Raw genomic sequence first — 20,462 nt, 5'->3', positions numbered from 1 at the left:
TATCCATACCCCAAATGTTTTAGTTGTAAAAAAAAGTCATAGAAGTTTTACTTTATCCTCAAAATTGCAAAATAATGATGGCTTTGGATTGGCAATGAAACTAAACATGCCTAGGCATAATTACTATATTTCTAAACTTAAATCTCAAAACTCAGTGGCTATATAAAAATTATATAAAATCAGTTACCCCTTGGTTTTATATTATGAACGATGCAGATTATTCCAATCGTGGCCTTTTTCGTAACGGTTCTTCGTTTTCTTGTATGTGGTCCCGTTTTTTTGTTGTATTCTACAAAACAAAAATAACTGAATTTGAATTCTTGAAATTCAGAATTACTTGCTTTTTTGTCCCAATGTGTCTGCATATATTTCAATACAATACTAGTTTTTTCAGTAACTATTACTAGAAATAAAAGGAAGCAACAAATTAAGCAATTTTCGAGAAAATATACATACTTTGTTCAGATGGAAAATCTTTAGTTGGTACATACACTGAAGGTCGTTTTAGGGGGGACCTACTGTTGTTGTCAACATGGAATTTAGTAAAATTGTTTTCATCATACGATGGGAGACCTTTAAGAAACTCCGCGACAGACTGAAAGTGTAAGATCTCATTGTTTTGCCCCTTTCATACCAAAATCTATGATTATTGACTTACCATATTGCCAGATATAATACCTAAAAACTTGAAATATAATTCAAACTTAAGCCTAATAACTCAGTTTTATTTAGACGGTTTAGAGCATTTTAACTGCACTAGTTCTAAGCTTTTATAGAATTAATTACAGAAGGAACAAATGGAACATCACGTTAAAAGTTTCCACTATTGAAATTTCACTATTGGATAATTGGATATGGAAGAATTAAACAAAAAGCTCAACTAAATGCACCTGAAGCTCTTTATATTGTAGTAAAATGTTTGAGAACAGTTAACAAAACCTTTGTGCGACTATCACCATATTTTGATTTTTTTACTTTGACAAGTATGACGTTTAATTCAGCCGGTAAAACAGTGTAAAACAGCATAAAGCACCACCTAGACCTCAAATAAGTAATCAAAGTTTCTGAAATATTTAAAATCGAAAAATTAAAAAAAAATTAAAATCGTTCTTCAATAATCTAATGTAAAAGTTAAATAAAAAGTATAAAGATTGTGTAACCAATGCTTTATAAATTGGTTATTGCAATATATTTAAATATTTTGAAATTATACTTTTGCACTTTAGAAAGTGATTATTTTGTGGTTCTTTTAGTTCTTTCTACTACAATGATATTTTGAAAATAAATGAAAATGATAAACGAATTTAATAGTTTTCTCTTTTATCGGCCAATTATGTACGACGTCAAAATTTGTGACATTTAGGTTAGGTTTTTAAAAGTTTGTACAAATTTCTTATAATACAATATAAATCCAGTATTTTATTGAAAAATTAGTGTCATGTGGTCATTTTTCTCGCGCGATCCTTCCAAAGATTTCAGTTTTGAAATCGGAGAGTTAGTCAAGGGACTTGACGAAAGGAGTGTTTGGAGTTTGCATAAGGGCAAAAGAAAGGTATTTCTGTTAAAATTTCTGAAAATCTTTAAGTTGTAACAAGACCCTTATGTTTAAGGGCACAACCGAAGAAGTATCGGTGTTTGTTTTTGATATAAAGGGTGGATCAGAAACACAATTGGAAATCGCTAAAGCGGCAATTAAACGACTAAAAACATTGAGACATCCTAGTATTTTAACATATTTAGATAGTTACGAATCGGATAAGGTTTTGTATTTAGCGACAGAGTATGTTGAACCGTTGGCTAGCCATTTAGAAAAGTTGACGATAGAAGGTGCCCAAAAAGATCTGTATATTGCTTGGGGACTTTTTCAAATTACGGTATTATTTTTATAACGTCTAGCTTCTGTTTCTCAATTTGTATTTTTAGCGTGCTTTGTCTTTTTTGAATAATGATGGTAATTTGAGGCACAACAATGTTAACATTTGGTCAGTTTTTGTTAATTCTTCTGGAGAGTGGAAGTTGGGAGGCGTTGAATATGTCTCAAGTGCTCAAGACAACTCTAATGTTACTATTAAAATTATACCATCATTGGAAATGTACGACCCTCCAGAAAAAAATGACCCAACTAAACAAAGGTCAATTACGAAATGGTTTGTTCAAATATATTTTTTTTTAATTTGACTATTTATTGCTTGTGTTAATAGCTCTGCAGATATGTGGGGGTTAGGTTGTTTAATATGGGAAGTATTCAATGGTCCTTTATATCAACAGTCTTCTTTAAAACTCCTAGACAAGATTCCTAAACAGTTGGGTCCATTATATTGCGAATTAGTTGGAGCAAATCCGTCATCAAGGCCTAATCCTGCCGATATTATAACTAGATGCCGAAAGCTCGGCGGCTACTTTAAAAACGATCTTGTAGACACTTTACTATTTTTAGAAGAGATTCAGATCAAAGATAAAAATGAGAAAAATCGATTTTTCTCAAACCTAACACCACATTTAGATAATTTTCCCGAAAGTGTGTGCAAACACAAAATTTTGCCTCAATTAATAACAGCCTTTGACTACGGAGACGCCGGATCTGCAGTTTTGGCTCCTATGTTTAAGGTATTTTTTCCGATATTTTATCCCTAAAATACCGATGATTTTATCACAGTTGGGCCAACTGCTCGACGAAGCCGATTACCAGAAGAAAATCGTCCCGTGCGTCGTCAAACTATTTGTAAGCAACGACAGAGCAACAAGATCTAGACTTTTGCAACAACTCGAACATTTCATCGGTCACTTGCAAGCTGCGACCGTAAACGAACAAATTTTCCCTCAAATTGCTCACGGGTTTATGGATACCAACCCCACAATTCGCGAACAGACTGTCAAAGTAACTTTCTCCCCCAACTTGATTTTTTTTTATGTTTAAACTTCCAGTCTGTGATACATCTAGCACCTAAACTAAGTTACAACAATTTAAACGTGGAAGTTTTGCGGCATTTCGCCCGACTCCAGTCAAAAGATGATCAAGGTGGCATTCGCACCAACACTACAGTGTGTTTGGGGAAAATAGCACAGCATTTGCATCCACAAATCCGACAGAAAGTTCTCATTTCGGCATTTATACGAGCGATGAGGGATCCGTTTCCTCCGGCACGAAATGCGGGGATTTTGGCCTTGGCTGCGACGCAACAGTATTATCTTTTGAACGAGGTTTCGTCGAGAATTTTGCCCGCTTTGTGTCAGTTAACGATGGATCCGGAGAAGTCGGTCCGTGATTCGGTGTTTAGGACGATTAAGGGGTTTTTGGGGAAGTTGGAGAAGGTGTCAGAGGATCCCAGTTTGAGGGAGAGTATGGGTAAGTTTTTTTTTATATTTTCTTGCTGTAATAATGAGGGGAATGGTGGTTTAGAGGCTGATGTCAATACTGCAACCCCAAGTCTGAGCAACGCAGCCGCCACGTGGGCCGGGTGGGCGGTTACAGCAGTAACAGCGAAATTCTACAGAAGTCAATCAGATACAGTTAAATCAATGAATCCTATGGCTAGTAAAATGTTGACGAAACCGGCTTCACTAGGTGATTATCTAACTTGATTTGACTTAAAGTTTGAAGTAATTTTCTAGAGCAACCATCGAGTAGTAGCATTTCAACGACCACTTCTAGTGTTACTTCTATGACGTCTTTAGAACATGAGGAAGGAAGTCGAGGGAATGAATCAGTTTCTGATTATGATTATGACCACTGGGGCGACAACGACAACTGGGGAGACATGGAGGTAATTTTAGTAATCTAGTCTCGATTATTTGTTAATTAACTTCATTTGTTTGAAGACTGTCGGTCAGATGGCTAGCAGTAGTGGCAGCGGGGGCGGTGGAGGCACTAGCGACGCCGCGAGCCCCCCCTCGGGGTCTGGCACTAATAAAATTACAGACGGGTGGGATAACGAAGAGTGGGGCAGTCTTGAAGAAGAGCCGGTAAGTCAGATTTCTTTATTTTTAATGATTATTACAGTGTTGTTTTTTTATTTTAAAGGAGGTCGAAGCTGAACTCACGAGTCCCTCAGAGGCGTGGAGTCCCAGTGATACCACTCCTATTATTCCTGAATCGTATGAGCACGGATTGAGTAATAGGAAGTCGGTGAATAATTGGGGGGACTCTGAGTTTGAACCTTTAGAAGAGCAACCATCTACTACAAATCCAAAGTTAGAAGAAGCCAAGAAGAAGCGCGAAGAAAGGAAATTAATGAGGCAAAAGGAGCTAGAAGCCCGGCGAGCTAGTCGGACGACAGGTGGACCAATGAAATTGGGGGCTAAAAAATTATAGAGGGAAAATGTCAAATAACGAATTAAATGGAATTATACGGACTTCATTATACACCAAACTTGATACAAACATATCTTGATGCATTGTTTCCCAATTTTGATTAGGTATAGCGGAACCGGCATTAAATATATATAATGAGAATATTAGTGTTTTAATGTAGTGTAATTATTTTTTTACATTATGTTGGTCTTGATTCTTCAAAGGAATTCTAAACATATACCAATAACAAAGCTTTTTGTGTACATAATATGCAATTTTTAAAGTCTAAAATATATGATATCGACGATGTCAGTAATTGTTTCATTTTTGTCATGATTCTTCCTCGGCATTTATTAACGTTTTATATAAAAAATATTGTAACATTTGCATGCTGGTTGTGTTTATGTAAATAATTTTATAAATATTTTAAAGTATGTATGATATTAGTTATTGTTTTATGTGAATATATTTTGTGTTACTACCTTTGTTTAGTTAAATGTAATTATATTTTTCTATGTATGTATTATGATTACCAGAATAAATTTATTGTTTCAAAAGATTTAATTTTTTGTATGTCCCGCCACGATTTATTTACAATGTGGTTTCATCGGTCATCCTCCAGAACGCGCTGTACTAAAAAATTTCAGATGTCAATGTACGTCAACACAGAAATTTCTTTTAAAATGTGATATTTACCTTTACAATTAATTCTATTTGTTTACGATGCTTCTTAAAAACACGAGCAATAAATCTAAGTGCAAACCTTTGATGTTATGGTTTTAATTTAGTTAAAATGTTTAGTAAAAGAAATCTTGTCGACGTTAAAAAATCCACTTCGAAAATACAAGATCCGAAAAAAGATTTGGCGACAAGAATCAAACACTTGAAGATCATTTTAGGTAGGTGGTACTCTGTTTTATCATAAATCGTCGGTGGGTTTGCCCCACCTGGAATTAGGTTATGACAATTAACTCACCTGTCTTTGCAGATAATGTGGATATTGCTGAAGCTAAAGGGTTGTTTGAAGCCAATTTTAGTCACGTTTATAACATACTATACGACAGTTTTATCCAAGCTGAAGGGAATCTAAGACAACGAGGTAATTACCGTTTTTTGCTTGTTTCAACTTGGCCTGAATCTGTTTGCTTTTGTGATAATTATTGTCGTTTCCTTCAAAAATAACTCTTCTTCTTTTACGTAAACAGATTCAATTGAAATAATTTTCATTGTTTGTGTAACTGTACTAATTGTCTGTTTTTGTTGCCTCAGAGCTCTCTTTTCATTTGGGTAAGTCTGGATTGGGTGCTATACCTACTTAAAAATCCTTATTTATTATTTCCCATTATTCCAGTTCACAAAGCACACAAAGAAGAACTAGAATGTACTCTCTGGATTCTGGAACAAGTGTTGTGTCTGCTCCCAGAGCTAATCTACAAAAGATGGCAACTCCACTCCCTTGGCCGCATTTTATCCAAACTTTTACACCCCGGAAACTCCGTAAAACTGCGACGGCAAGCCATACGTTATTTCCTCATGTGGTACCAAGCATTAAACGACAATGCCCCTGATTACGTCCATAACATGTTCCAAACTTTGGTACCAGGTTTCAACAGTTCCTCATCAGCTCTGATGCAAATCAGCGGCAGCGTTTTTCACGACACCAGCGCCCAAAATCCCGTCACGCCGGCAGAGTTGCTCCCAGTGCTGCCCCCTTCGGGGGGCGAAAAAGCTCCAGAACACCAAAGCAAGTTTTTCTTGGAGGCTCTTTTAGAGCATATGGTGCACACCGTTATTAAATTAGAGTGGCACGATAAAGCCGCTCACCATCACCGGTGTTTCAATTTTTTATTGGAAAAATTCAAGTCGTATTATTTGATAAAGATCTGTCCAAGTTTTAGTTCTGACACGTCTTTGTATACTCCAAATTTAGGTAAATTTTTGTTGGATGTAAAGTGGGAGTTAAAATGTTTGTTTAGAGTTGCCGGTTTTGAGAAAACCTGAAGCCGAGAGTGAGTTTATATTGTGTCGTGTTGCTTTGATAATGTGGGTGGCCAATCATTTGCACCATCCTAAGAAGAATGCGGATGGGGGACCTAGTTCAATTACACATTCCACTAGTGCGGGTGCCGCCCCACATGACGAGGAGGGACACGAGTCGGCACATGCAAGCCTCGAATCGAGTGAGTGAATAAAAAAATGTGATGGCGATTTTTTATTTGAATTTCTAGCGATATCGATTCAGACGAACAAAACTGCAAGCGATGAGGAACTAGCAAATCAAATCGTACGAGAGGTTCTTTGTAGTTCCCGAGACAATGTTAATTTCATCCACGAGATATATCGCCAAGCATTCCTAATTAATTTTAGTCATGTAGTTGCAATTAGAAAAATTATAGCAGTCTACAAGGACCTAATTCAGCTCAACGTACCTGAGATGCCCTCATACATGCTAGAACCTCCCGAAGATGCTCCTAGATTTGTGGATGAGGGCATATTCGAAGGTATGAGACCTCCACGATTACGAAATGACTCGTATTTGGGGGCTATACATAGGGAAAATCTGTTAGTGAGAGCGGGAATGCAGAACATATTGCAACTATTTATGACACATGCTGCCAACGTGTTTTTATTAGAAGTAAATCCACACATTCCTAAAATGTTGGAAGAACAGACTGATGCTTGTAAAAGAGTACTTAATATTTACAGATATATGGTTATGAATACGCGGATGGATAGTAGCACTTGGTGCGATTTATCACTTGTTTGAATTTTGAGTGAATTTGGTGTTTTTAGGGAACAATTGTTGTTGGTACTTCTACAGATTACTTCACTTGTTTTGGGGGAAAATCCTCCAAAGAAAAAAATTAACACCCTTGGGGGAAAATTAGCACCAGCGATTTTTCAAACATTGATCGTTACATGGATCAAAGCTAATTTGAATGTTATGATTTCGAGGGAATTGTGGGACCGGTTTTTACTAGTTTTGACTTCTTTGACCAACTGGGAAGAGCTTATAAAAGAATGGGCGGTAGGTGTGCTTGAAGAGTGTTTTAATGAACATTTCATAACATTTTTTTTTAATTTAAATAGAAAACAATGGAAACTTTAACACGAGTCTTAGCACGACATGTGTATAATTTAGACTTAACCGACCTGCCTTTGGACCGTCTTATGGAGCAAAAATCAAAACGCGGTCGCCGATCAGCAAACCGACCCGAAAGTACGACTCAGTGCAATATAAACGACCATAGCCACATCTCAGTGTGTCGTCAAGACTCTTCCCTACCCGACGGCAACGTTTTGCGAAAAAAAGCCAAACATGGCTTAACCAGAAGTCACAGTGAGACGAGTTTGAACGTAAAACGGCGCTCCTCGCAACGACAAAGACATGTATTTATCTAAATGTTGGCTAGATTTGCTCTATATTTTTATTTTTCCTAAGACAAAACACCGTCGGTCTTTATCACTGGACAATATTCCTCAACCCGACACCGAATCGACAGACCGAACTCGCTCTCCAAGTCCGGCGCCTTCTAGCGGACTCGAAAGCAACTCGATCAAAGACTCGCCGATTCAGTTGGACGTACTCTCGGCTGAAAATTCGAATTCTGAGTCGGCCGGTGAACACCGAGGAGTGGTGTGTGGAGGCTCAATCCGCGGTTGGCTTCCAGATGTCGCTGTGATACTTTGGAGACGTATGTTGGGTGCTCTTGGTGATGTCAATACCATCGCCGATCCCAAGTTGCATGCGCAAGTTTTCGAATATTTGGTCAAACTGAGCGAAACTTTGATCAAAATAAAGCAAAATCAGGGTATTTCGGCTGATAATCAGAATACGCCGCCAGCTCCAGAGTTGATACCGCCTTTAACTTTGATTTTGCCTTGGTGTTTCGGGGCTTTAATGCTCCCGGATGATTATGAAGCGGGGAAGTTAAACGCGTTGAGGCTCTTGTGTACTATCACCGTAAACTGTGATTATAAACGTAGGAATTATTTACCTCAGTTCTATAGATTTTTGCATATGTCGCTCGCTGGGAATTCAAAGCCGTTTCTTAATACAACGTTGAAGTTTCTCGGGCCTAGATTCTTATCGTTGCAGTTGCCGGGGTTTTCGTTGCTGTTATTGGATCTTATACACGCGTGTAATACCGTCTTGAACTCGAAGGAAAATCTCGAAGGGGCGCCACGAACCGAGGCGATCTCGATTATTGCGAATTTGTTAAGTTTACCTGACGATCTAAACAGTATTTCTGTGCTTCAACCGGAGGATAATATTCACGTGAGGTCATGTCCAGATGTGAAAGAACACGTTGTTAGTATTTTACTTCGGGCTGGGAGACGGGAACCTAAAGGCAAAGCTCGGTGTATTGCACTTTCGGCATTGGGAATGTTTGTGTACAAGGAGTTGACCAATCAGACGTTTCATCCCAAAGTCACTGACGCCATCAACGTGCTCTTATTGGCGCTCAAGGTAGAGAAAATTTTAATTTTTTGTACATGATTGATTGTACTTGTTTGTTTTCAGTTTAATAATAAAATTATTGCACAACTGGCAAGCAATATATTGTTTTTGTTGTGCGATCATGCGTCTCTGTTATGGACACAATATCCAAGACTTGGGAATGCCGTAGTTCGGACATTGTGTGCGGCCTTGTTTCGACACGCACCTTTGGGTTCTACGGCGGGTGAGAGTGATAAAGCTTTGGGGACGGCGCTGTTGCTGTGTTTGGGCGAGTGGTGTATGCGGTTAGGACCTAGGAGGCTCTTAGAAGTGTCGGAGTATGGAGAAGAGAGGGGAACGTGTCTCTTGCTACAAGTTTTTACGGTACGTATGTGGGACATGAGTTGAAAAAAGCAAGTGTTTTGGAGGTAATAATTTAAAACATAGTGATTTACACAACCCCTGTATTAAAATCAAGTAAAAATTTAAGAAATAATTACTCATACCTAATACCAAGTTAGTGATTATTATTGGTTGAGACAAAAAAAAATCAATTACTAACACTGAATTATTGGTAATTCTTCTAATTTGCTATGTCAGGATGTTTAATTAAGGTGACGCCTGAGCCTGCGGTTAGAAAGTAGTCATACTTTTTTTTCCTAAATTTGCAATTGGATTAACGAAGGCGCAGTCGGAGTTTATCAAGCAAATGAGTGAAAAAAGGCATTTTTTAAACGTGTCGTACACGATATTTTTTTGCATTTTTCGTTAAGAAAATTCAATTTTCAGAAACGCTATGTAAAAAAATAATAATAGAGAATCTTTAGTGTCATTAGTAAATTCAGTAGTTTCTACAGTTAGTATCTAAAAAAATATCAATGGCTTAATTACTGGTTCAACACTCAAATGTGTGGTATTTAAGTAGAATAATTATTTGTTTTATTTTAGTCATTATGTTTATAAGAATATTTAAATAATTACATTAAGATCAGTGTTACGTGGCCCCATATTTTCGGCCCCACTCTAAATACTTCTTATAGTCGGTTTGTTCAATACACGGTTTGATTTTCTTGAGTGCGTTTAATACGTCATCACTTTTCACTTGTCTAGTTCCACACTTTTTCCTATCACCTCTTCTAATTTGATCTAATTTTTCCCTTATTAAAATCATTTCAACTTCTTTGCACACGTTTTTCACATCAGAGCCTGAGAAACTTTCAGTCAGATTAACAAACGCCGTCAAGTCTTCATTCTTAAAATCGTATCCGTTTTTTGAAAAGTAATACTGGAACAATTCACTTCTTGAATCTTTATCTGGTAGAGGCACCAAAATTCGTTTCTCAAATCGTCTCAGAAGGGCATTATCTATGGTCCATGGATTGTTTGTTGTAGCCAAAACAAACACTTCCTCATTTTTAACAATACCATCGATTTGTGTTAAAAGCTCGCTTTTGAAACGACGCGAAGCTTCGTGATCCGAATCGTGTGATTTCGAGGCTAAAGCGTCGATTTCGTCGATGAAAATCGTCGTGGGTGAATAGAATTTGGCAACGTCGAATAATACTTTGACCATTTTCTCCGATTCTCCACGCCATTTGCTAATGAAAGCGCTACTGGTGACGTTGATGAACGTAGATGGGGATTCGCATGCTAAAGCTTTGGCTAGTAAAGTTTTTCCGGTGCCTGGAGGGCCGTAGAGCAGGACACCTCGCCAAGTGCAGGCTTTCTCAAACAGTTGAGGATAGCTCAAAGGGTAAATTATCGCTTCTTTCAGCGTCTCAATAGTGGAGCTGAGACTAATACAATCCTTAAAGGTTATTCCCAATGTTTTCGTTACGATTTGTTTAATTATTTGATCGGCCATTTCACGCCATTCTGATGAGTAGTTTTCAAAGTCGATCAAGGGTTTTGATTGGATGTCACTCAAGCTAGATTCTTTTGACAATGTGACAATTTCGAATTGGAAAGTATCGTTACTTTTTTCTTGTTTTAGGGGTTGTTTTTCTTTAGCTGCGGATTTGCGTTCTTTCTTTAAAGGTATGACTTTTTCATTTTCGGTAGTTTTTCGTAATATTTTTGGTTGTTTTTGGAATTTTGTATAATAGTAACTTTGGTATTCTTGAAGAATTATTTCCAAGTCAATGTTGTCGCAAACTTGGTAGTAAATTCCAGTTTGGGTTTCGTTTTGGAGAACTTCAGCGACTGAGAGCAAGTTATTATCGACGAGGTATTTGAAGATCAAATGGAGAATGTTTCGTTTGCGTTCTTGGGTTTCTTTTTTCAGGTTTTCTTTCAAGGTGTTGGTGGTTTTCGAACTGTTTTTAATGGGTAAATGAATTTCCATCATTTATGGGCAGTAAGTTATCAGGTGTTGCTGGAAAAAGGAGATGTTCAATAAAACAACTAGTTGTGCTTTTTTTCTCTTTTGTCAGCATATTATGAGATAATGAAAGTAAATAATATGAAATTTTATTACTTACTAATCGAATATTGTAAAATCTACGAAAAAATATATTCTTTAGTTACGTTTTTGACAGTTAATTGACATTTTTGATAAATGACTTTTTAATAGCAATTAATTTTTATTCCTCTAGTGCTAGAAACTTGAATTCCGTTAAAAGTTCTATATATTTGTCACATTTTTTCTAATGTAATTATTTCAAGATGATAAAATATTTTAATTCATTAATGAAAAAATAATTGAGTAAAAATTAGTAATTACATTATTGACATTATTCAATTGAAGAAAAATGTATTACCTCACGATAATGCCTTATTTACAAGCCCGGAAGTGTTTATTTACACCGTTGCTATGACACCCCGAAGTGCGGCAATTTCAGAATTGTACTAAGCAACTTCTAAATTCTTGTTCACAGGTTTTGTATAAAATTGCCGTCGGGAAAACATCGTCTGAACACTCGGGTGGTTTGTCTCAACCTAGCCTGAACGAAGATTTTGACCCTAATATCCTCTCTGACGACCTCGTAGACAAGTCATCGCCCTCATTATCACCCTCCAAAAATCACCAATGTCAAAAAGCCATTACTTTATGTGCTAAAACAGTTCTATCACATCTTGTAACCCACTTGGGACACTTTCCAATGGCAATCGGAGCTGCGAGACTTAGTTCTTTGGTTGTGGAACACGATGATGTTCCTAATTTAAGTTCAGATGAATTATCGGCTAATATATTTTCAGCACCTAATATTCAAGTAATTTTAATATTATTAACATATTTCACACTTGATAACTGTGTTATTTTAGCTTTTTATGCTTACTGAAAACGTTATCGCAAGCTTAATCGAGTTGCCTGTGCTCGATTTACCTGGGGGTGGTGTTACAGCTGGCTTGTCAACAGCTGACAAACAAGTGAGAGTGTTATTGAGGGATTTGTCGGGCAAGGCAAGCTGGGATGCGTCAATTTTGTATCGCACTCCCGATAATGACAGTGAGGAGTTCCAAATTGGTCAAGTCGAAATTGAAACTAATGCGAATCAGGGTAAATGGGGGCATGCAAGTATACAACCCGAAAGTTTTATGGGAAGTCCTAGTAATTTGCCACAGAGAGCTATGAGACATCGATCGCCGAATGTTTTACCGGATATCTCAAATTCTGCACCGGATCTCGACCAATTAGACGATGTAATTAATTATATTTAGTTTTTTTTTTTAAAATTTACGTTCTTGTTTTGTTTCCAGTTGTTGCAATATTTGGGCCATACTAGTCCTGAATGTTTGGAAAATTTTGATCGCAAGTTGAATGAACCAGCGCTGCCACCTTTGTCGATTGAAATCGAACAAGAAGCTATAGCGTCTGTTATTAACCAGAGGAATTTAGAAGTGGAGGAAAATAGAGTTATGCAATTTGCGAACTCTATGCTAGGACAACCTATTTCGAGGCCTAGTAGCCGGAATGAGGGGGCTTCGAGTCCGGGTTATGACAACAGCATTCAGCAGGGTACGTTGTTTTACATAATTAAATGATAATTATTGTAACTTATAATTTACATGGCCAACTTGTATTTTTTCGGTAGCGATTAATCCAAGGTCTTGTTTTACAGTTTCATCTGGTGTTGTTGAACAGAACGCATTCCAACAATGCAGATTACTATTTTCTCAGTTAGGGCTTGCGGGTTGGGAGCGTCGCCAACAGTTGCATCTCCTCAACAAGACTGAACGTTTATTGCGTGAACTGCGGAATTTGGACAGTCAGAGATGTAGAGAGACGCACAAAGTAACTTACTATTCATTTGTTTTTGTATATTTATAGTAATGTGATTTAGGTGGCCGTGATTTACGTTGCGCCTGGTCAAGAAGACAAAAACTCGATTTTATCAAATCAAGGAGGCAGCGCTGCTTATGAACAATTTCTTGCGGCTTTAGCTTGGGAGGTTGAGTTGGAGGGTCATACAGGTTTCTTGGGAGGTCTCCAAAGACAAGGGTCGACGGGATTGACAGCGCCATATGTGGCGACGAGTTTTTCGGAAACTATTTTTCATGTGGCAACGAGGATGCCAGGGGATACACCTGAGACTGTTCTCAATAAAGTAAGACAATTTTTAATGTATATTTGGTGCTTAAACGGATGTTTTTTCAGACCAGACATTTGGGAAACGATGAAGTTCATATTGTGTGGTCAGAGCATTGTCGGGATTATAGGCGTGATATCATTCCCACTGAGTTCTGTGATATTTTGATAACAATCTACCCATTAGGAAGTAATCTAAATAGGGTGACTGTCAACTGTAAACCCGACGTGAGTCACATGTGACACCCGATTCGCATTTGTTTGAATTTTTCAATTGCAGGTTCCTCATTTTGGTATTCTGTTTCATGAAGCTATTGTTGAAAGTAATGTTTTGGCCGGTTTGGTTAGGGCAACTGCAATTTGTGCTAGTCGTGCCAAAAGAACTACTTTACCTTTCTACCAACAATAGTAAAAATTGACAATTTTTATAGACTTTTTTTAATAACTTCTGTATTTATAGCTATGAAGAACGGGCAATGTCACTTGAAACTGTTGTGACAAAACACAAACACAGCACAACGTATGAAGATTTTATTTCGCGAGTGTACAGCCCCATTGCGACTCCCAGCCCCTTCTGTGTTAGTGGCTCAACCTCAAGTGGGGCCGGCGATGGGCCGGCTTGTACGGGAAATCCATCCATGTTGGCAGCAGCTCTCTTAGACTCCCACGGACATTCTCACAAACCTAATCAAAGAAGCGATTCCAAATTTAGAAGTATTATTTCCTAGTAAACAAAATTGTAGTGTTAATTTTTTTTAGTTTCAGCATCTGATGCCGCGCGCGGTGTTTGGTTCAATAACAACCATGACGTGTCTCAAAATGTGGAATCAACAAGTATATCACCGCGTCCGTTGAAAAAAATTTCCTCAAGTTTGAAAAGCGTTCCAAGGAGGTCGCTGAGGCAAGAAGTTCAAGAATCTCCACCCGAAAGTCCCCAACAGACTACGAGAAAAAAATAGATCTACCTGTAAAAAGTGCTTGATGTCGTATATTAGGCTAAGTACTAACTGGTTTTTGTGCACAGTACTTAAATTAGTTGTGTAATAATAGTGAGTGTTTCTCATTTGGAATTAAGAAAAACACCAAAATTTAATCTCAAATATATTTTTATAACTACTGAATAAAAGGGTGAAAGCGAACAAATCGAAGAAAAAGGCCTGAAAATGATTTAGGTTATAATAATATTCAGTAGTTGTAGATTTTAACTTATTTTTATGAATCTGTAAATTAGTTTTGTTTTATTAATGTGAAATAACGGTATTAATTAATTAATTAGATGTGTACACGACATGTATTTATTAACGTTATTTATTTCCTTTTTATCTATTGAATATAATCTCTGCATTTATCAAACTGTGAATATTTTCTTGTTGTGTTTGTTATTGTTGGGTTTTCAGTATTGCAATCATTTTTAGATTTCAGAAATTCCATTTTTTAGTATTTTGTTTATTTTTCTTTATTGTAAACAGTATTTTTTACTGTGAAATTTTCAAATTTTGATTTTGTGAAGGACAAAAAATGATTGTAACATGTGTTTGAATTTACTTCAGTATTAATTTTTATTTTACTTCTTTCCACTTTTTGCAACCATGGAATGGTTTTGTAAACATGTAGATAATATTTTTAAAAATTGTACTTATACCTGAAAAGCTTTATTAATAAACTTTACAAGTATTTGTCGTTCTTAATTTTTTTCCAACATTTTCCGATCATAGTTTATTGATTCACTATTTTTTTTAGACTTCAGGAAATTTAAGTTGTTTTCAAAGGATAACTGAGAGCTTTTAATTTACTTTCTTAAATTTAGACACTTTCGAATAATTATAAAAGTGAAAAATGGAAAAATTTCTCAAAAATGTTCATGTTGGCACTATTGACACATTTGGCTTTTGTATGTTGGCGAAACGTTACATAAAAGAGTTTGACAGTTTTTTGACGTTTAAATGGCACATTGAAATTTAACATTTTTAATTTTTAATTAATTATTAAGGAAGAATGGTAATTCATGCTTTCCCTGCTGCAAAACTTGGAGCTCTCTTAATAAAACAGATTAGTAAACCAATCGCTAATGCTGTCAAACAGGGTGCAAAAAGTTCGCCAATTTTTAGGAAATACGTATGTCTTCCTCCTGCACAGTGTAAGTTTAATCAATTTATAATATTAAAAATAATGTGAAATGTTATAGTCTACAACTGGTGCGAAGTCAAGGCGAAAATGTGGCTACTTCATCTAGGACAACCTGTGAATATCACAGTCTTAAATGAAGCTGCTTCAATTGAATTAGGTGCAAATCTTTTAGGTGAAACTGTCATTTTTCTCATAGCTGCCGGTGTTTTACTGGCTGAATATAATAGGTAAGAAATTTTCTAGTTCTTGGCTTTGTTTTAGATTGATAAAACTTTGTATTTACAGGAGTAGTAAAAAAGAAGCTGCTAAAGAAGAAGCAAGAAAACTTGAAATGCGTGAACTACAAACGGCTTTAAGAGACTTATTCATTCAAACAGAAGAACAAGGAGCTTACATAAGAGAATTGACAAGAAAAGTTGGAGAATTAGGTAATTTTCCACTGTTATAACAAAAAATCTACTGTTTCATTGTTAATTCGTAGAAACAAGAGTTGGTACCAAGTCTTCTTTACCAAAAAATAGCCCACCAAAGGAGCCACCGCCAGAAGATCCTTCACACTATAAACCAAACAATGAAAATATAGTTCTAGATCAGGAAAAAGTAGCAAATTTAGACTTGATAGAAAGTTATAAAAATGAACCCCTGAAAGGAGTCATATTCAAAGCAATTAGTGACGTAGAAAACAACTTTTTCTTTGATTCTAACTGTGAAAGAAAGGAGGGTATAATTTCAACGGCTTTAAATCATATTTATAAAAATGTATATAGGAGTCATTTGACTTTCTGATTCAAATGTACAGTATTTATGGTGATTTATTAAGTTTCAAACATGTTTAGAATTGCCTTTAAGCTTATTTTTTTATTCTAAAACTCCAAATTCAATAATTGCTATTGAACAGTTTTGTGTTTCATGATTGGCATTGTGTTTCATTTGGCAGTTTATAGGTTAAGCGTTGAATCGAAGAAATTAAACACCGTATGATGAAGTGAATGCTAAATTGTCACGTGATAATAAAGTAATTATTAACGTTTATTATTATGTTTATTTTATTTATTGGTAAACATCAAGCTTCAATTTCCCGTCACAAGTAGCATTTTTCAGTGTTGCCAATATGAAAGTTTGACAACTGACGTTAACGAAAGCATTATGACAGGTTAGTTAGTGTTTGTGTTGGAAAATCGATTTATTTAACAATAATGGGTACGGAAATTTTAAAATCGTTTGGCACCCTTCAATCTGAATTGGAACAAGCCAAAAATAGTTTAAAGGGCGTCGACGAGAACATAAAACGGCTAATAGGAAGAGACCCTTCAGAGTTGCCCCCAAGGGCTAACTTGAAACGAGGGCCACAAAATGATGACAGAAACCGGCAAAGAGTTGGCCGGAATCGTAATTTTAACCACGAAAACGACGAACCGCCCACGAAAAGAAGAACTAGTGGAATTTCTGTGTTTAAACGTCTGTCTGAGAGACCTGTTCACTACGAAGAGGATTTACATCAACAGCCTCAAAAGCAAATGATCAGTAAAGTTATAGTGACCCCAAAGGAGTTGCCGAGTCGGCAAGAGGCGTTAGCAGCGCAAAGTAAGGATGAAAAGTCCAAAGAGAGGAACAGGAGGATGTTTGGGGCTTTATTGGGTACTCTACAGAAGTTCCAACAAGAGGAAACTAAACTTAAACAAAAGGTGGGAGGTTTTGGGTGAGTCCGGCTTGTTATAATATTTTGCAGGAGGAAAAAAGGGCTCAACTTGAGAAAAAAATTGAAGAACATGAGATAAAAGAAAAAGAAGAAATTAAAAAAGAAAGACAAGAATTATTCTACAACAGAAAGAAAAAACAAGCAGAAATAAAAATGATTGAGTTGAAAATGATGCGGATGAAGGAATACGCAGCGTGGGAGGAAAGACAGAAACCAAGAATGAATTTTATTCAAACAAAAGCAAAACCACACATTCATTATTTACCCAGAAAAATGAATGATGCTAGCAAAGCGTTGTTAGATGGTTGTAAAACAGATATTGAAAGTAAGTTGTGCTTAAATATAAGTAATATAAGTTAATTATTTTGTCTTAGAAATGATTGACAAGAAGAGACAAGAGGTGTTTGATGAGCTTCAACACATAGAGGAAAGAATGAAGAAAAATTTTGAGTTGAGGAAGTCTAAAGAAGCAAAAGAGGAGCCTCAGGATGAACACGAGAAAACTGAAGAGAATGGCGATTTAGAAACTTCAACAGAAGAGAAACCTGAGAATGTTGAACAAGAGGAAGCGCATGAGAACCCAACTGAGGAAAAAATTTCACTTCCTGATCAGCTGGAAAGTAATGGAACTGAAGCAATTGAAGGAAAGAATGACGAGTTGAGTACGCAGGAAGAAAATTGGGATGGTGAAAGAATCCCAGAAAACAAGGAGCCCGAAAAAAGTGCAGCACAGGAGGAGCAAATGCAAGTGGATAATGATGAAAGTCTTTGATTGTAAATTTTTATTAAATATAGAAATAAGTTTGTATAATGTATAAATAAGTGTATCAAGTTTGTTATTGACTGGCTGAAAATAAAACTCTTAAAAATCCAACTGTCGATTTTGAATTCGTTGATGCATAAAGGGCTATAATTCACGAACGTGACGACAAGCACATAATATAGAAATAACTTTTATATTAAACTTTAACCTTGCGGATAAGTTTACCTTTAATACAAAATGCAATTTCAATTTTACGTCTGTGTATGCAAATCCGTGACGGATATAGAACCGATCAGTCTCTGTTATATGCCACAAAAATAATTACACGATCTCAGATTCCTTCAAAGAGGCCGGTGTTGTTTTATAACCAGATCCAGTCATAAAATGCCCGACACGGAATTTATTTATTGCGTAGCGTTCATCGAGATTAGCGAACCGCTCCCGTTTCAAAGCACTCACGCAATAGCAATTTGCTTACCTCAAAGACTTCAAAATTAAGAGACAATACACAAAAATTATCGTCTGATATATAGCTTAAACAGTGTTTGGTTTATACGAAAAAATTTGTTTATAAAAAATGAAAATAATTGGGCCTTAAACTAATGTAACTCTACTTACGAGTAGGCAAGTTTATTTGTCGTTTAAAAATGTGAAGGGTAATCTGTTGAATCATCTCTGACCTTTTTGTAATCATTATGGGAATGACATAGGTAATTCAAAAACAATAATAATAATAAATAAGATTTTTTTATCAAAAGAAAATGGAGGCCGTGGTTTTTTAAACCTATTTAATTTAGATAGTAAATAAATATTCTTTGGATCAGAGTAATAATAATATTTTGATTAAAACTATTTGTTGGAGTGATGAAAATTTTACAATAGTAAATTTAATTGATCAAATGAAATAAATGAAATGATTATTATTAACAAAAATACAAAATTTGAAATAAAAGCTTTTAGGCTTTTCAAAGAACTAGACAACAGCTGTAGATATCATACGAGTATAGATATCATATAAAATTATTTTAAACGTAAATTTGCACGCATGTCTTCTACAAATTTTGAAAAAGATTTTGAAAAATAATACATTTTATTTAAAAGACAATTCCTATTCATAATTTAATAAACACTTACCTACTGTTGCACTCAAAAATCACAAATTCTCACACTTCACTTTGCAATACACAAAAAATTAAAATTAAAATGCACTGATTTTATGTGGCATCTTCTAATGCTACCTTTTGTAGCAGTTCCCCTCGTCTTCAAAGAACGGACCTACTGTAATAAAAAAAAACACAGAAAATCAGTTTAATTGGTTATTAAATAAGTTGAAAATATTAAATAAAATTTAATAAGTGTAATTTTTCTAAAAAAATAAAAGGTATTGCTGATTTATACTCTTTAATCCGGATCCTTGTAGCACAATTACTTCCTCCATTCTCCCGAAGGCACTTGAAATTACACAACACGCACTCCCTGGTCACTGAAGTTTCTGAAACAAAAAGAATAATCACTTATTCTAGAAAAAAAATTCGTACAATACTTGTCTTGTTCTTGCTAAAGTTTCTTTAATAATATAGACAAAAGCTCCAAGTTTAATAACTCGAAATTTTAAAAATCGTGCACTACGAAATGTTTATTCCCATTACAGTTAAAAAACACAACACTCACTCACTGGTCATTGGAGTTTCTGAAACAAAAGTAAAATTAACCATTTATCCTGAAATAAAATTAGGTTTGTGCAATACTTATTAGAATTGTTCTTGCTGATGCTGATGTCAAGGGCGGATCCAAGGGAGGGGCCCAGGGGGGCAGGATCCCCCCCCCCCAATTGCCGCCATAAGCTTCAATTTTTTATATTTAAATTTTAATATAAAAACCTTATGACTTAAAGTTTTTTAAATAAAAACATTAGAATTCTTTTTAAATCACACTTATTAAGACAAATCATACATATACCGAGAGATCAAAATAATTTGTAATCGAGTCATTTTTGGATCCGAAAACGTACAGTTGCGCAATTAAAATTTCGGGCAGTACTGTCATTTTTATAATGTAAACTCTAAAAGAACCTTTATATTAATAACTTCATTTTGGACTCTTGTTATATTTATGTCATTTTGACTTATTTACTTTCAAAAATAGTGATTTGTGGCATAATAAAGGGTAGTCAGCATATCAAAGCGATGATTTAATAACACTTAGTTCAATTAATAAATTTCCTAAGACAGACAAATTGTTTAAGTAACAAATTTAACAACAAATAAAAATAAGTTTAATTGTCAAATGTCAGTCATGATGACAGTAAAAGGTAGTTTACAGTGAACTTTTTAAAGTGACAGAAAAACAGGTACTGCTCGAATTTTTAATTCCGCAACTGTAGGTATGTCTGTTTTTGAACTAACGTCACGTGAAACGTCAAATAAAATGACAAGTCGAAAACGGCAAAATGGGCTGTAATTAGTCGCCGACGTATAATAATAAGACCGTACTTTTTTGAAGGTAAATCATAAATTTAGTTATCTTTTTGATCATGGGATTTAACTTTTCCACATGTCATTTTATTTGACGTTTCACAGACTTACGCACAGGACATACGTTTCCGGATACAAG

General features: G+C 35.6%; 6 protein-coding genes across 7 annotated transcripts; 4 read left to right on the top strand and 2 right to left on the bottom strand.

Moving 5' to 3' along the window:
- Window positions 1–109: 109 nt before the first annotated feature.
- LOC123010499 (DET1- and DDB1-associated protein 1) lies at window positions 110–995 on the bottom strand. Its single transcript, XM_044407439.1, has 4 exons — window positions 659–995; window positions 457–595; window positions 338–403; window positions 110–289 (listed from the first exon to the last, which is right to left on the bottom strand). The coding sequence occupies exons 1-4, from the start codon at window positions 659–661 to the stop codon at window positions 180–182; spliced, it is 318 nt and encodes a 105-aa protein (XP_044263374.1). The 5' UTR covers window positions 662–995; the 3' UTR covers window positions 110–179.
- A 353-nt stretch (window positions 996–1,348) lies between these two features.
- LOC123010622 (N-terminal kinase-like protein) lies at window positions 1,349–4,850 on the top strand. Its single transcript, XM_044407656.1, has 10 exons — window positions 1,349–1,552; window positions 1,611–1,874; window positions 1,924–2,147; window positions 2,202–2,607; window positions 2,657–2,878; window positions 2,926–3,346; window positions 3,401–3,565; window positions 3,613–3,764; window positions 3,820–3,963; window positions 4,022–4,850. Exons 1-10 carry the CDS (start codon window positions 1,439–1,441, stop codon window positions 4,310–4,312), a joined length of 2,403 nt encoding a protein of 800 aa, XP_044263591.1. The 5' UTR covers window positions 1,349–1,438; the 3' UTR covers window positions 4,313–4,850.
- A 73-nt stretch (window positions 4,851–4,923) lies between these two features.
- On the top strand, window positions 4,924–14,918 carry LOC123010619 (probable Rho GTPase-activating protein CG5521). 2 transcript variants are annotated; one of them, XM_044407653.1, is made up of 19 exons: window positions 4,924–5,190; window positions 5,280–5,390; window positions 5,561–5,578; window positions 5,643–6,221; window positions 6,268–6,471; window positions 6,520–7,036; window positions 7,085–7,319; window positions 7,382–7,681; window positions 7,734–8,762; window positions 8,817–9,116; window positions 11,609–11,944; window positions 11,997–12,374; window positions 12,432–12,690; window positions 12,794–12,966; window positions 13,016–13,279; window positions 13,330–13,488; window positions 13,541–13,668; window positions 13,721–13,974; window positions 14,020–14,918. In XM_044407653.1, the coding sequence occupies exons 1-19, from the start codon at window positions 5,085–5,087 to the stop codon at window positions 14,217–14,219; spliced, it is 5,550 nt and encodes a 1,849-aa protein (XP_044263588.1). In that variant the 5' UTR covers window positions 4,924–5,084; the 3' UTR covers window positions 14,220–14,918. The 2 variants fall into 2 exon arrangements, with proteins under 2 accessions (XP_044263588.1, XP_044263589.1); XM_044407654.1 differs by lacking the exon at window positions 5,561–5,578.
- Window positions 9,672–11,344, bottom strand: LOC123010620 (katanin p60 ATPase-containing subunit A-like 2). Its single transcript, XM_044407655.1, has 2 exons — window positions 11,213–11,344; window positions 9,672–11,106 (listed from the first exon to the last, which is right to left on the bottom strand). The coding sequence occupies exon 2, from the start codon at window positions 11,077–11,079 to the stop codon at window positions 9,727–9,729; it is 1,353 nt and encodes a 450-aa protein (XP_044263590.1). The 5' UTR covers window positions 11,080–11,106; window positions 11,213–11,344; the 3' UTR covers window positions 9,672–9,726.
- Window positions 14,919–15,180: 262 nt separating the features above from the next.
- On the top strand, window positions 15,181–16,419 carry LOC123010637 (optic atrophy 3 protein homolog). Its single transcript, XM_044407683.1, has 4 exons — window positions 15,181–15,397; window positions 15,446–15,614; window positions 15,673–15,815; window positions 15,869–16,419. Exons 1-4 carry the CDS (start codon window positions 15,256–15,258, stop codon window positions 16,171–16,173), a joined length of 759 nt encoding a protein of 252 aa, XP_044263618.1. The 5' UTR covers window positions 15,181–15,255; the 3' UTR covers window positions 16,174–16,419.
- Window positions 16,420–16,488: 69 nt separating this feature from the next.
- On the top strand, window positions 16,489–17,955 carry LOC123010636 (pinin). Its single transcript, XM_044407682.1, has 3 exons — window positions 16,489–17,072; window positions 17,117–17,411; window positions 17,461–17,955. Exons 1-3 carry the CDS (start codon window positions 16,584–16,586, stop codon window positions 17,856–17,858), a joined length of 1,182 nt encoding a protein of 393 aa, XP_044263617.1. The 5' UTR covers window positions 16,489–16,583; the 3' UTR covers window positions 17,859–17,955.
- The last annotated feature ends 2,507 nt before the right edge of the window (window positions 17,956–20,462 follow it).

Source organism: Tribolium madens, unplaced genomic scaffold, assembly GCF_015345945.1.
Source record: "Tribolium madens isolate multiple individuals breed KSU strain unplaced genomic scaffold, Tmad_KSU_1.1 Scaffold_91;HRSCAF=231;Tcas5.2_LG7, whole genome shotgun sequence".
Lineage (NCBI taxonomy): Eukaryota > Metazoa > Arthropoda > Insecta > Coleoptera > Tenebrionidae > Tribolium > Tribolium madens.
This window is presented reverse-complemented; position numbering and strand designations above follow the sequence as displayed.

What these genes read in the sequence shown, in the direction of transcription:
- LOC123010622 (XM_044407656.1), top strand. Translation starts at nt 1,439, where the DNA reads ATGTGGTCATTTTTCTCGCGCGATCCTTCCAAAGATTTCAGTTTTGAA. An exon ending in TGCATAAGGGCAAAAGAAAG is followed by an intron (nt 1,553 to 1,610) that starts GTATTTCTGTTA and finishes CTTATGTTTAAG; the next exon opens with GGCACAACCGAAGAAGTATC. An exon ending in GACGAAACCGGCTTCACTAG is followed by an intron (nt 3,566 to 3,612) that starts GTGATTATCTAA and finishes GTAATTTTCTAG; the next exon opens with AGCAACCATCGAGTAGTAGC.
- LOC123010620 (XM_044407655.1), bottom strand. Translation starts at nt 11,079, where the DNA reads ATGATGGAAATTCATTTACCCATTAAAAACAGTTCGAAAACCACCAAC.
- LOC123010499 (XM_044407439.1), bottom strand. An exon ending in AGATTTTCCATCTGAACAAA is followed by an intron (nt 404 to 456) that starts GTATGTATATTT and finishes TTTTATTTCTAG; the next exon opens with TAATAGTTACTGAAAAAACT. An exon ending in ACATTGGGACAAAAAAGCAA is followed by an intron (nt 290 to 337) that starts GTAATTCTGAAT and finishes TTTGTTTTGTAG; the next exon opens with AATACAACAAAAAAACGGGA.
- LOC123010636 (XM_044407682.1), top strand. Translation starts at nt 16,584, where the DNA reads ATGGGTACGGAAATTTTAAAATCGTTTGGCACCCTTCAATCTGAATTG. An exon ending in AAACTAAACTTAAACAAAAG is followed by an intron (nt 17,073 to 17,116) that starts GTGGGAGGTTTT and finishes AATATTTTGCAG; the next exon opens with GAGGAAAAAAGGGCTCAACT. An exon ending in TTGTAAAACAGATATTGAAA is followed by an intron (nt 17,412 to 17,460) that starts GTAAGTTGTGCT and finishes ATTTTGTCTTAG; the next exon opens with AAATGATTGACAAGAAGAGA.
- LOC123010619 (XM_044407653.1), top strand. Translation starts at nt 5,085, where the DNA reads ATGTTTAGTAAAAGAAATCTTGTCGACGTTAAAAAATCCACTTCGAAA. An exon ending in ACATGCAAGCCTCGAATCGA is followed by an intron (nt 6,472 to 6,519) that starts GTGAGTGAATAA and finishes TTGAATTTCTAG; the next exon opens with CGATATCGATTCAGACGAAC. An exon ending in CGGATGGATAGTAGCACTTG is followed by an intron (nt 7,037 to 7,084) that starts GTGCGATTTATC and finishes TGGTGTTTTTAG; the next exon opens with GGAACAATTGTTGTTGGTAC.
- LOC123010637 (XM_044407683.1), top strand. Translation starts at nt 15,256, where the DNA reads ATGGTAATTCATGCTTTCCCTGCTGCAAAACTTGGAGCTCTCTTAATA. An exon ending in ATGTCTTCCTCCTGCACAGT is followed by an intron (nt 15,398 to 15,445) that starts GTAAGTTTAATC and finishes GAAATGTTATAG; the next exon opens with TCTACAACTGGTGCGAAGTC. An exon ending in TTACTGGCTGAATATAATAG is followed by an intron (nt 15,615 to 15,672) that starts GTAAGAAATTTT and finishes TTGTATTTACAG; the next exon opens with GAGTAGTAAAAAAGAAGCTG.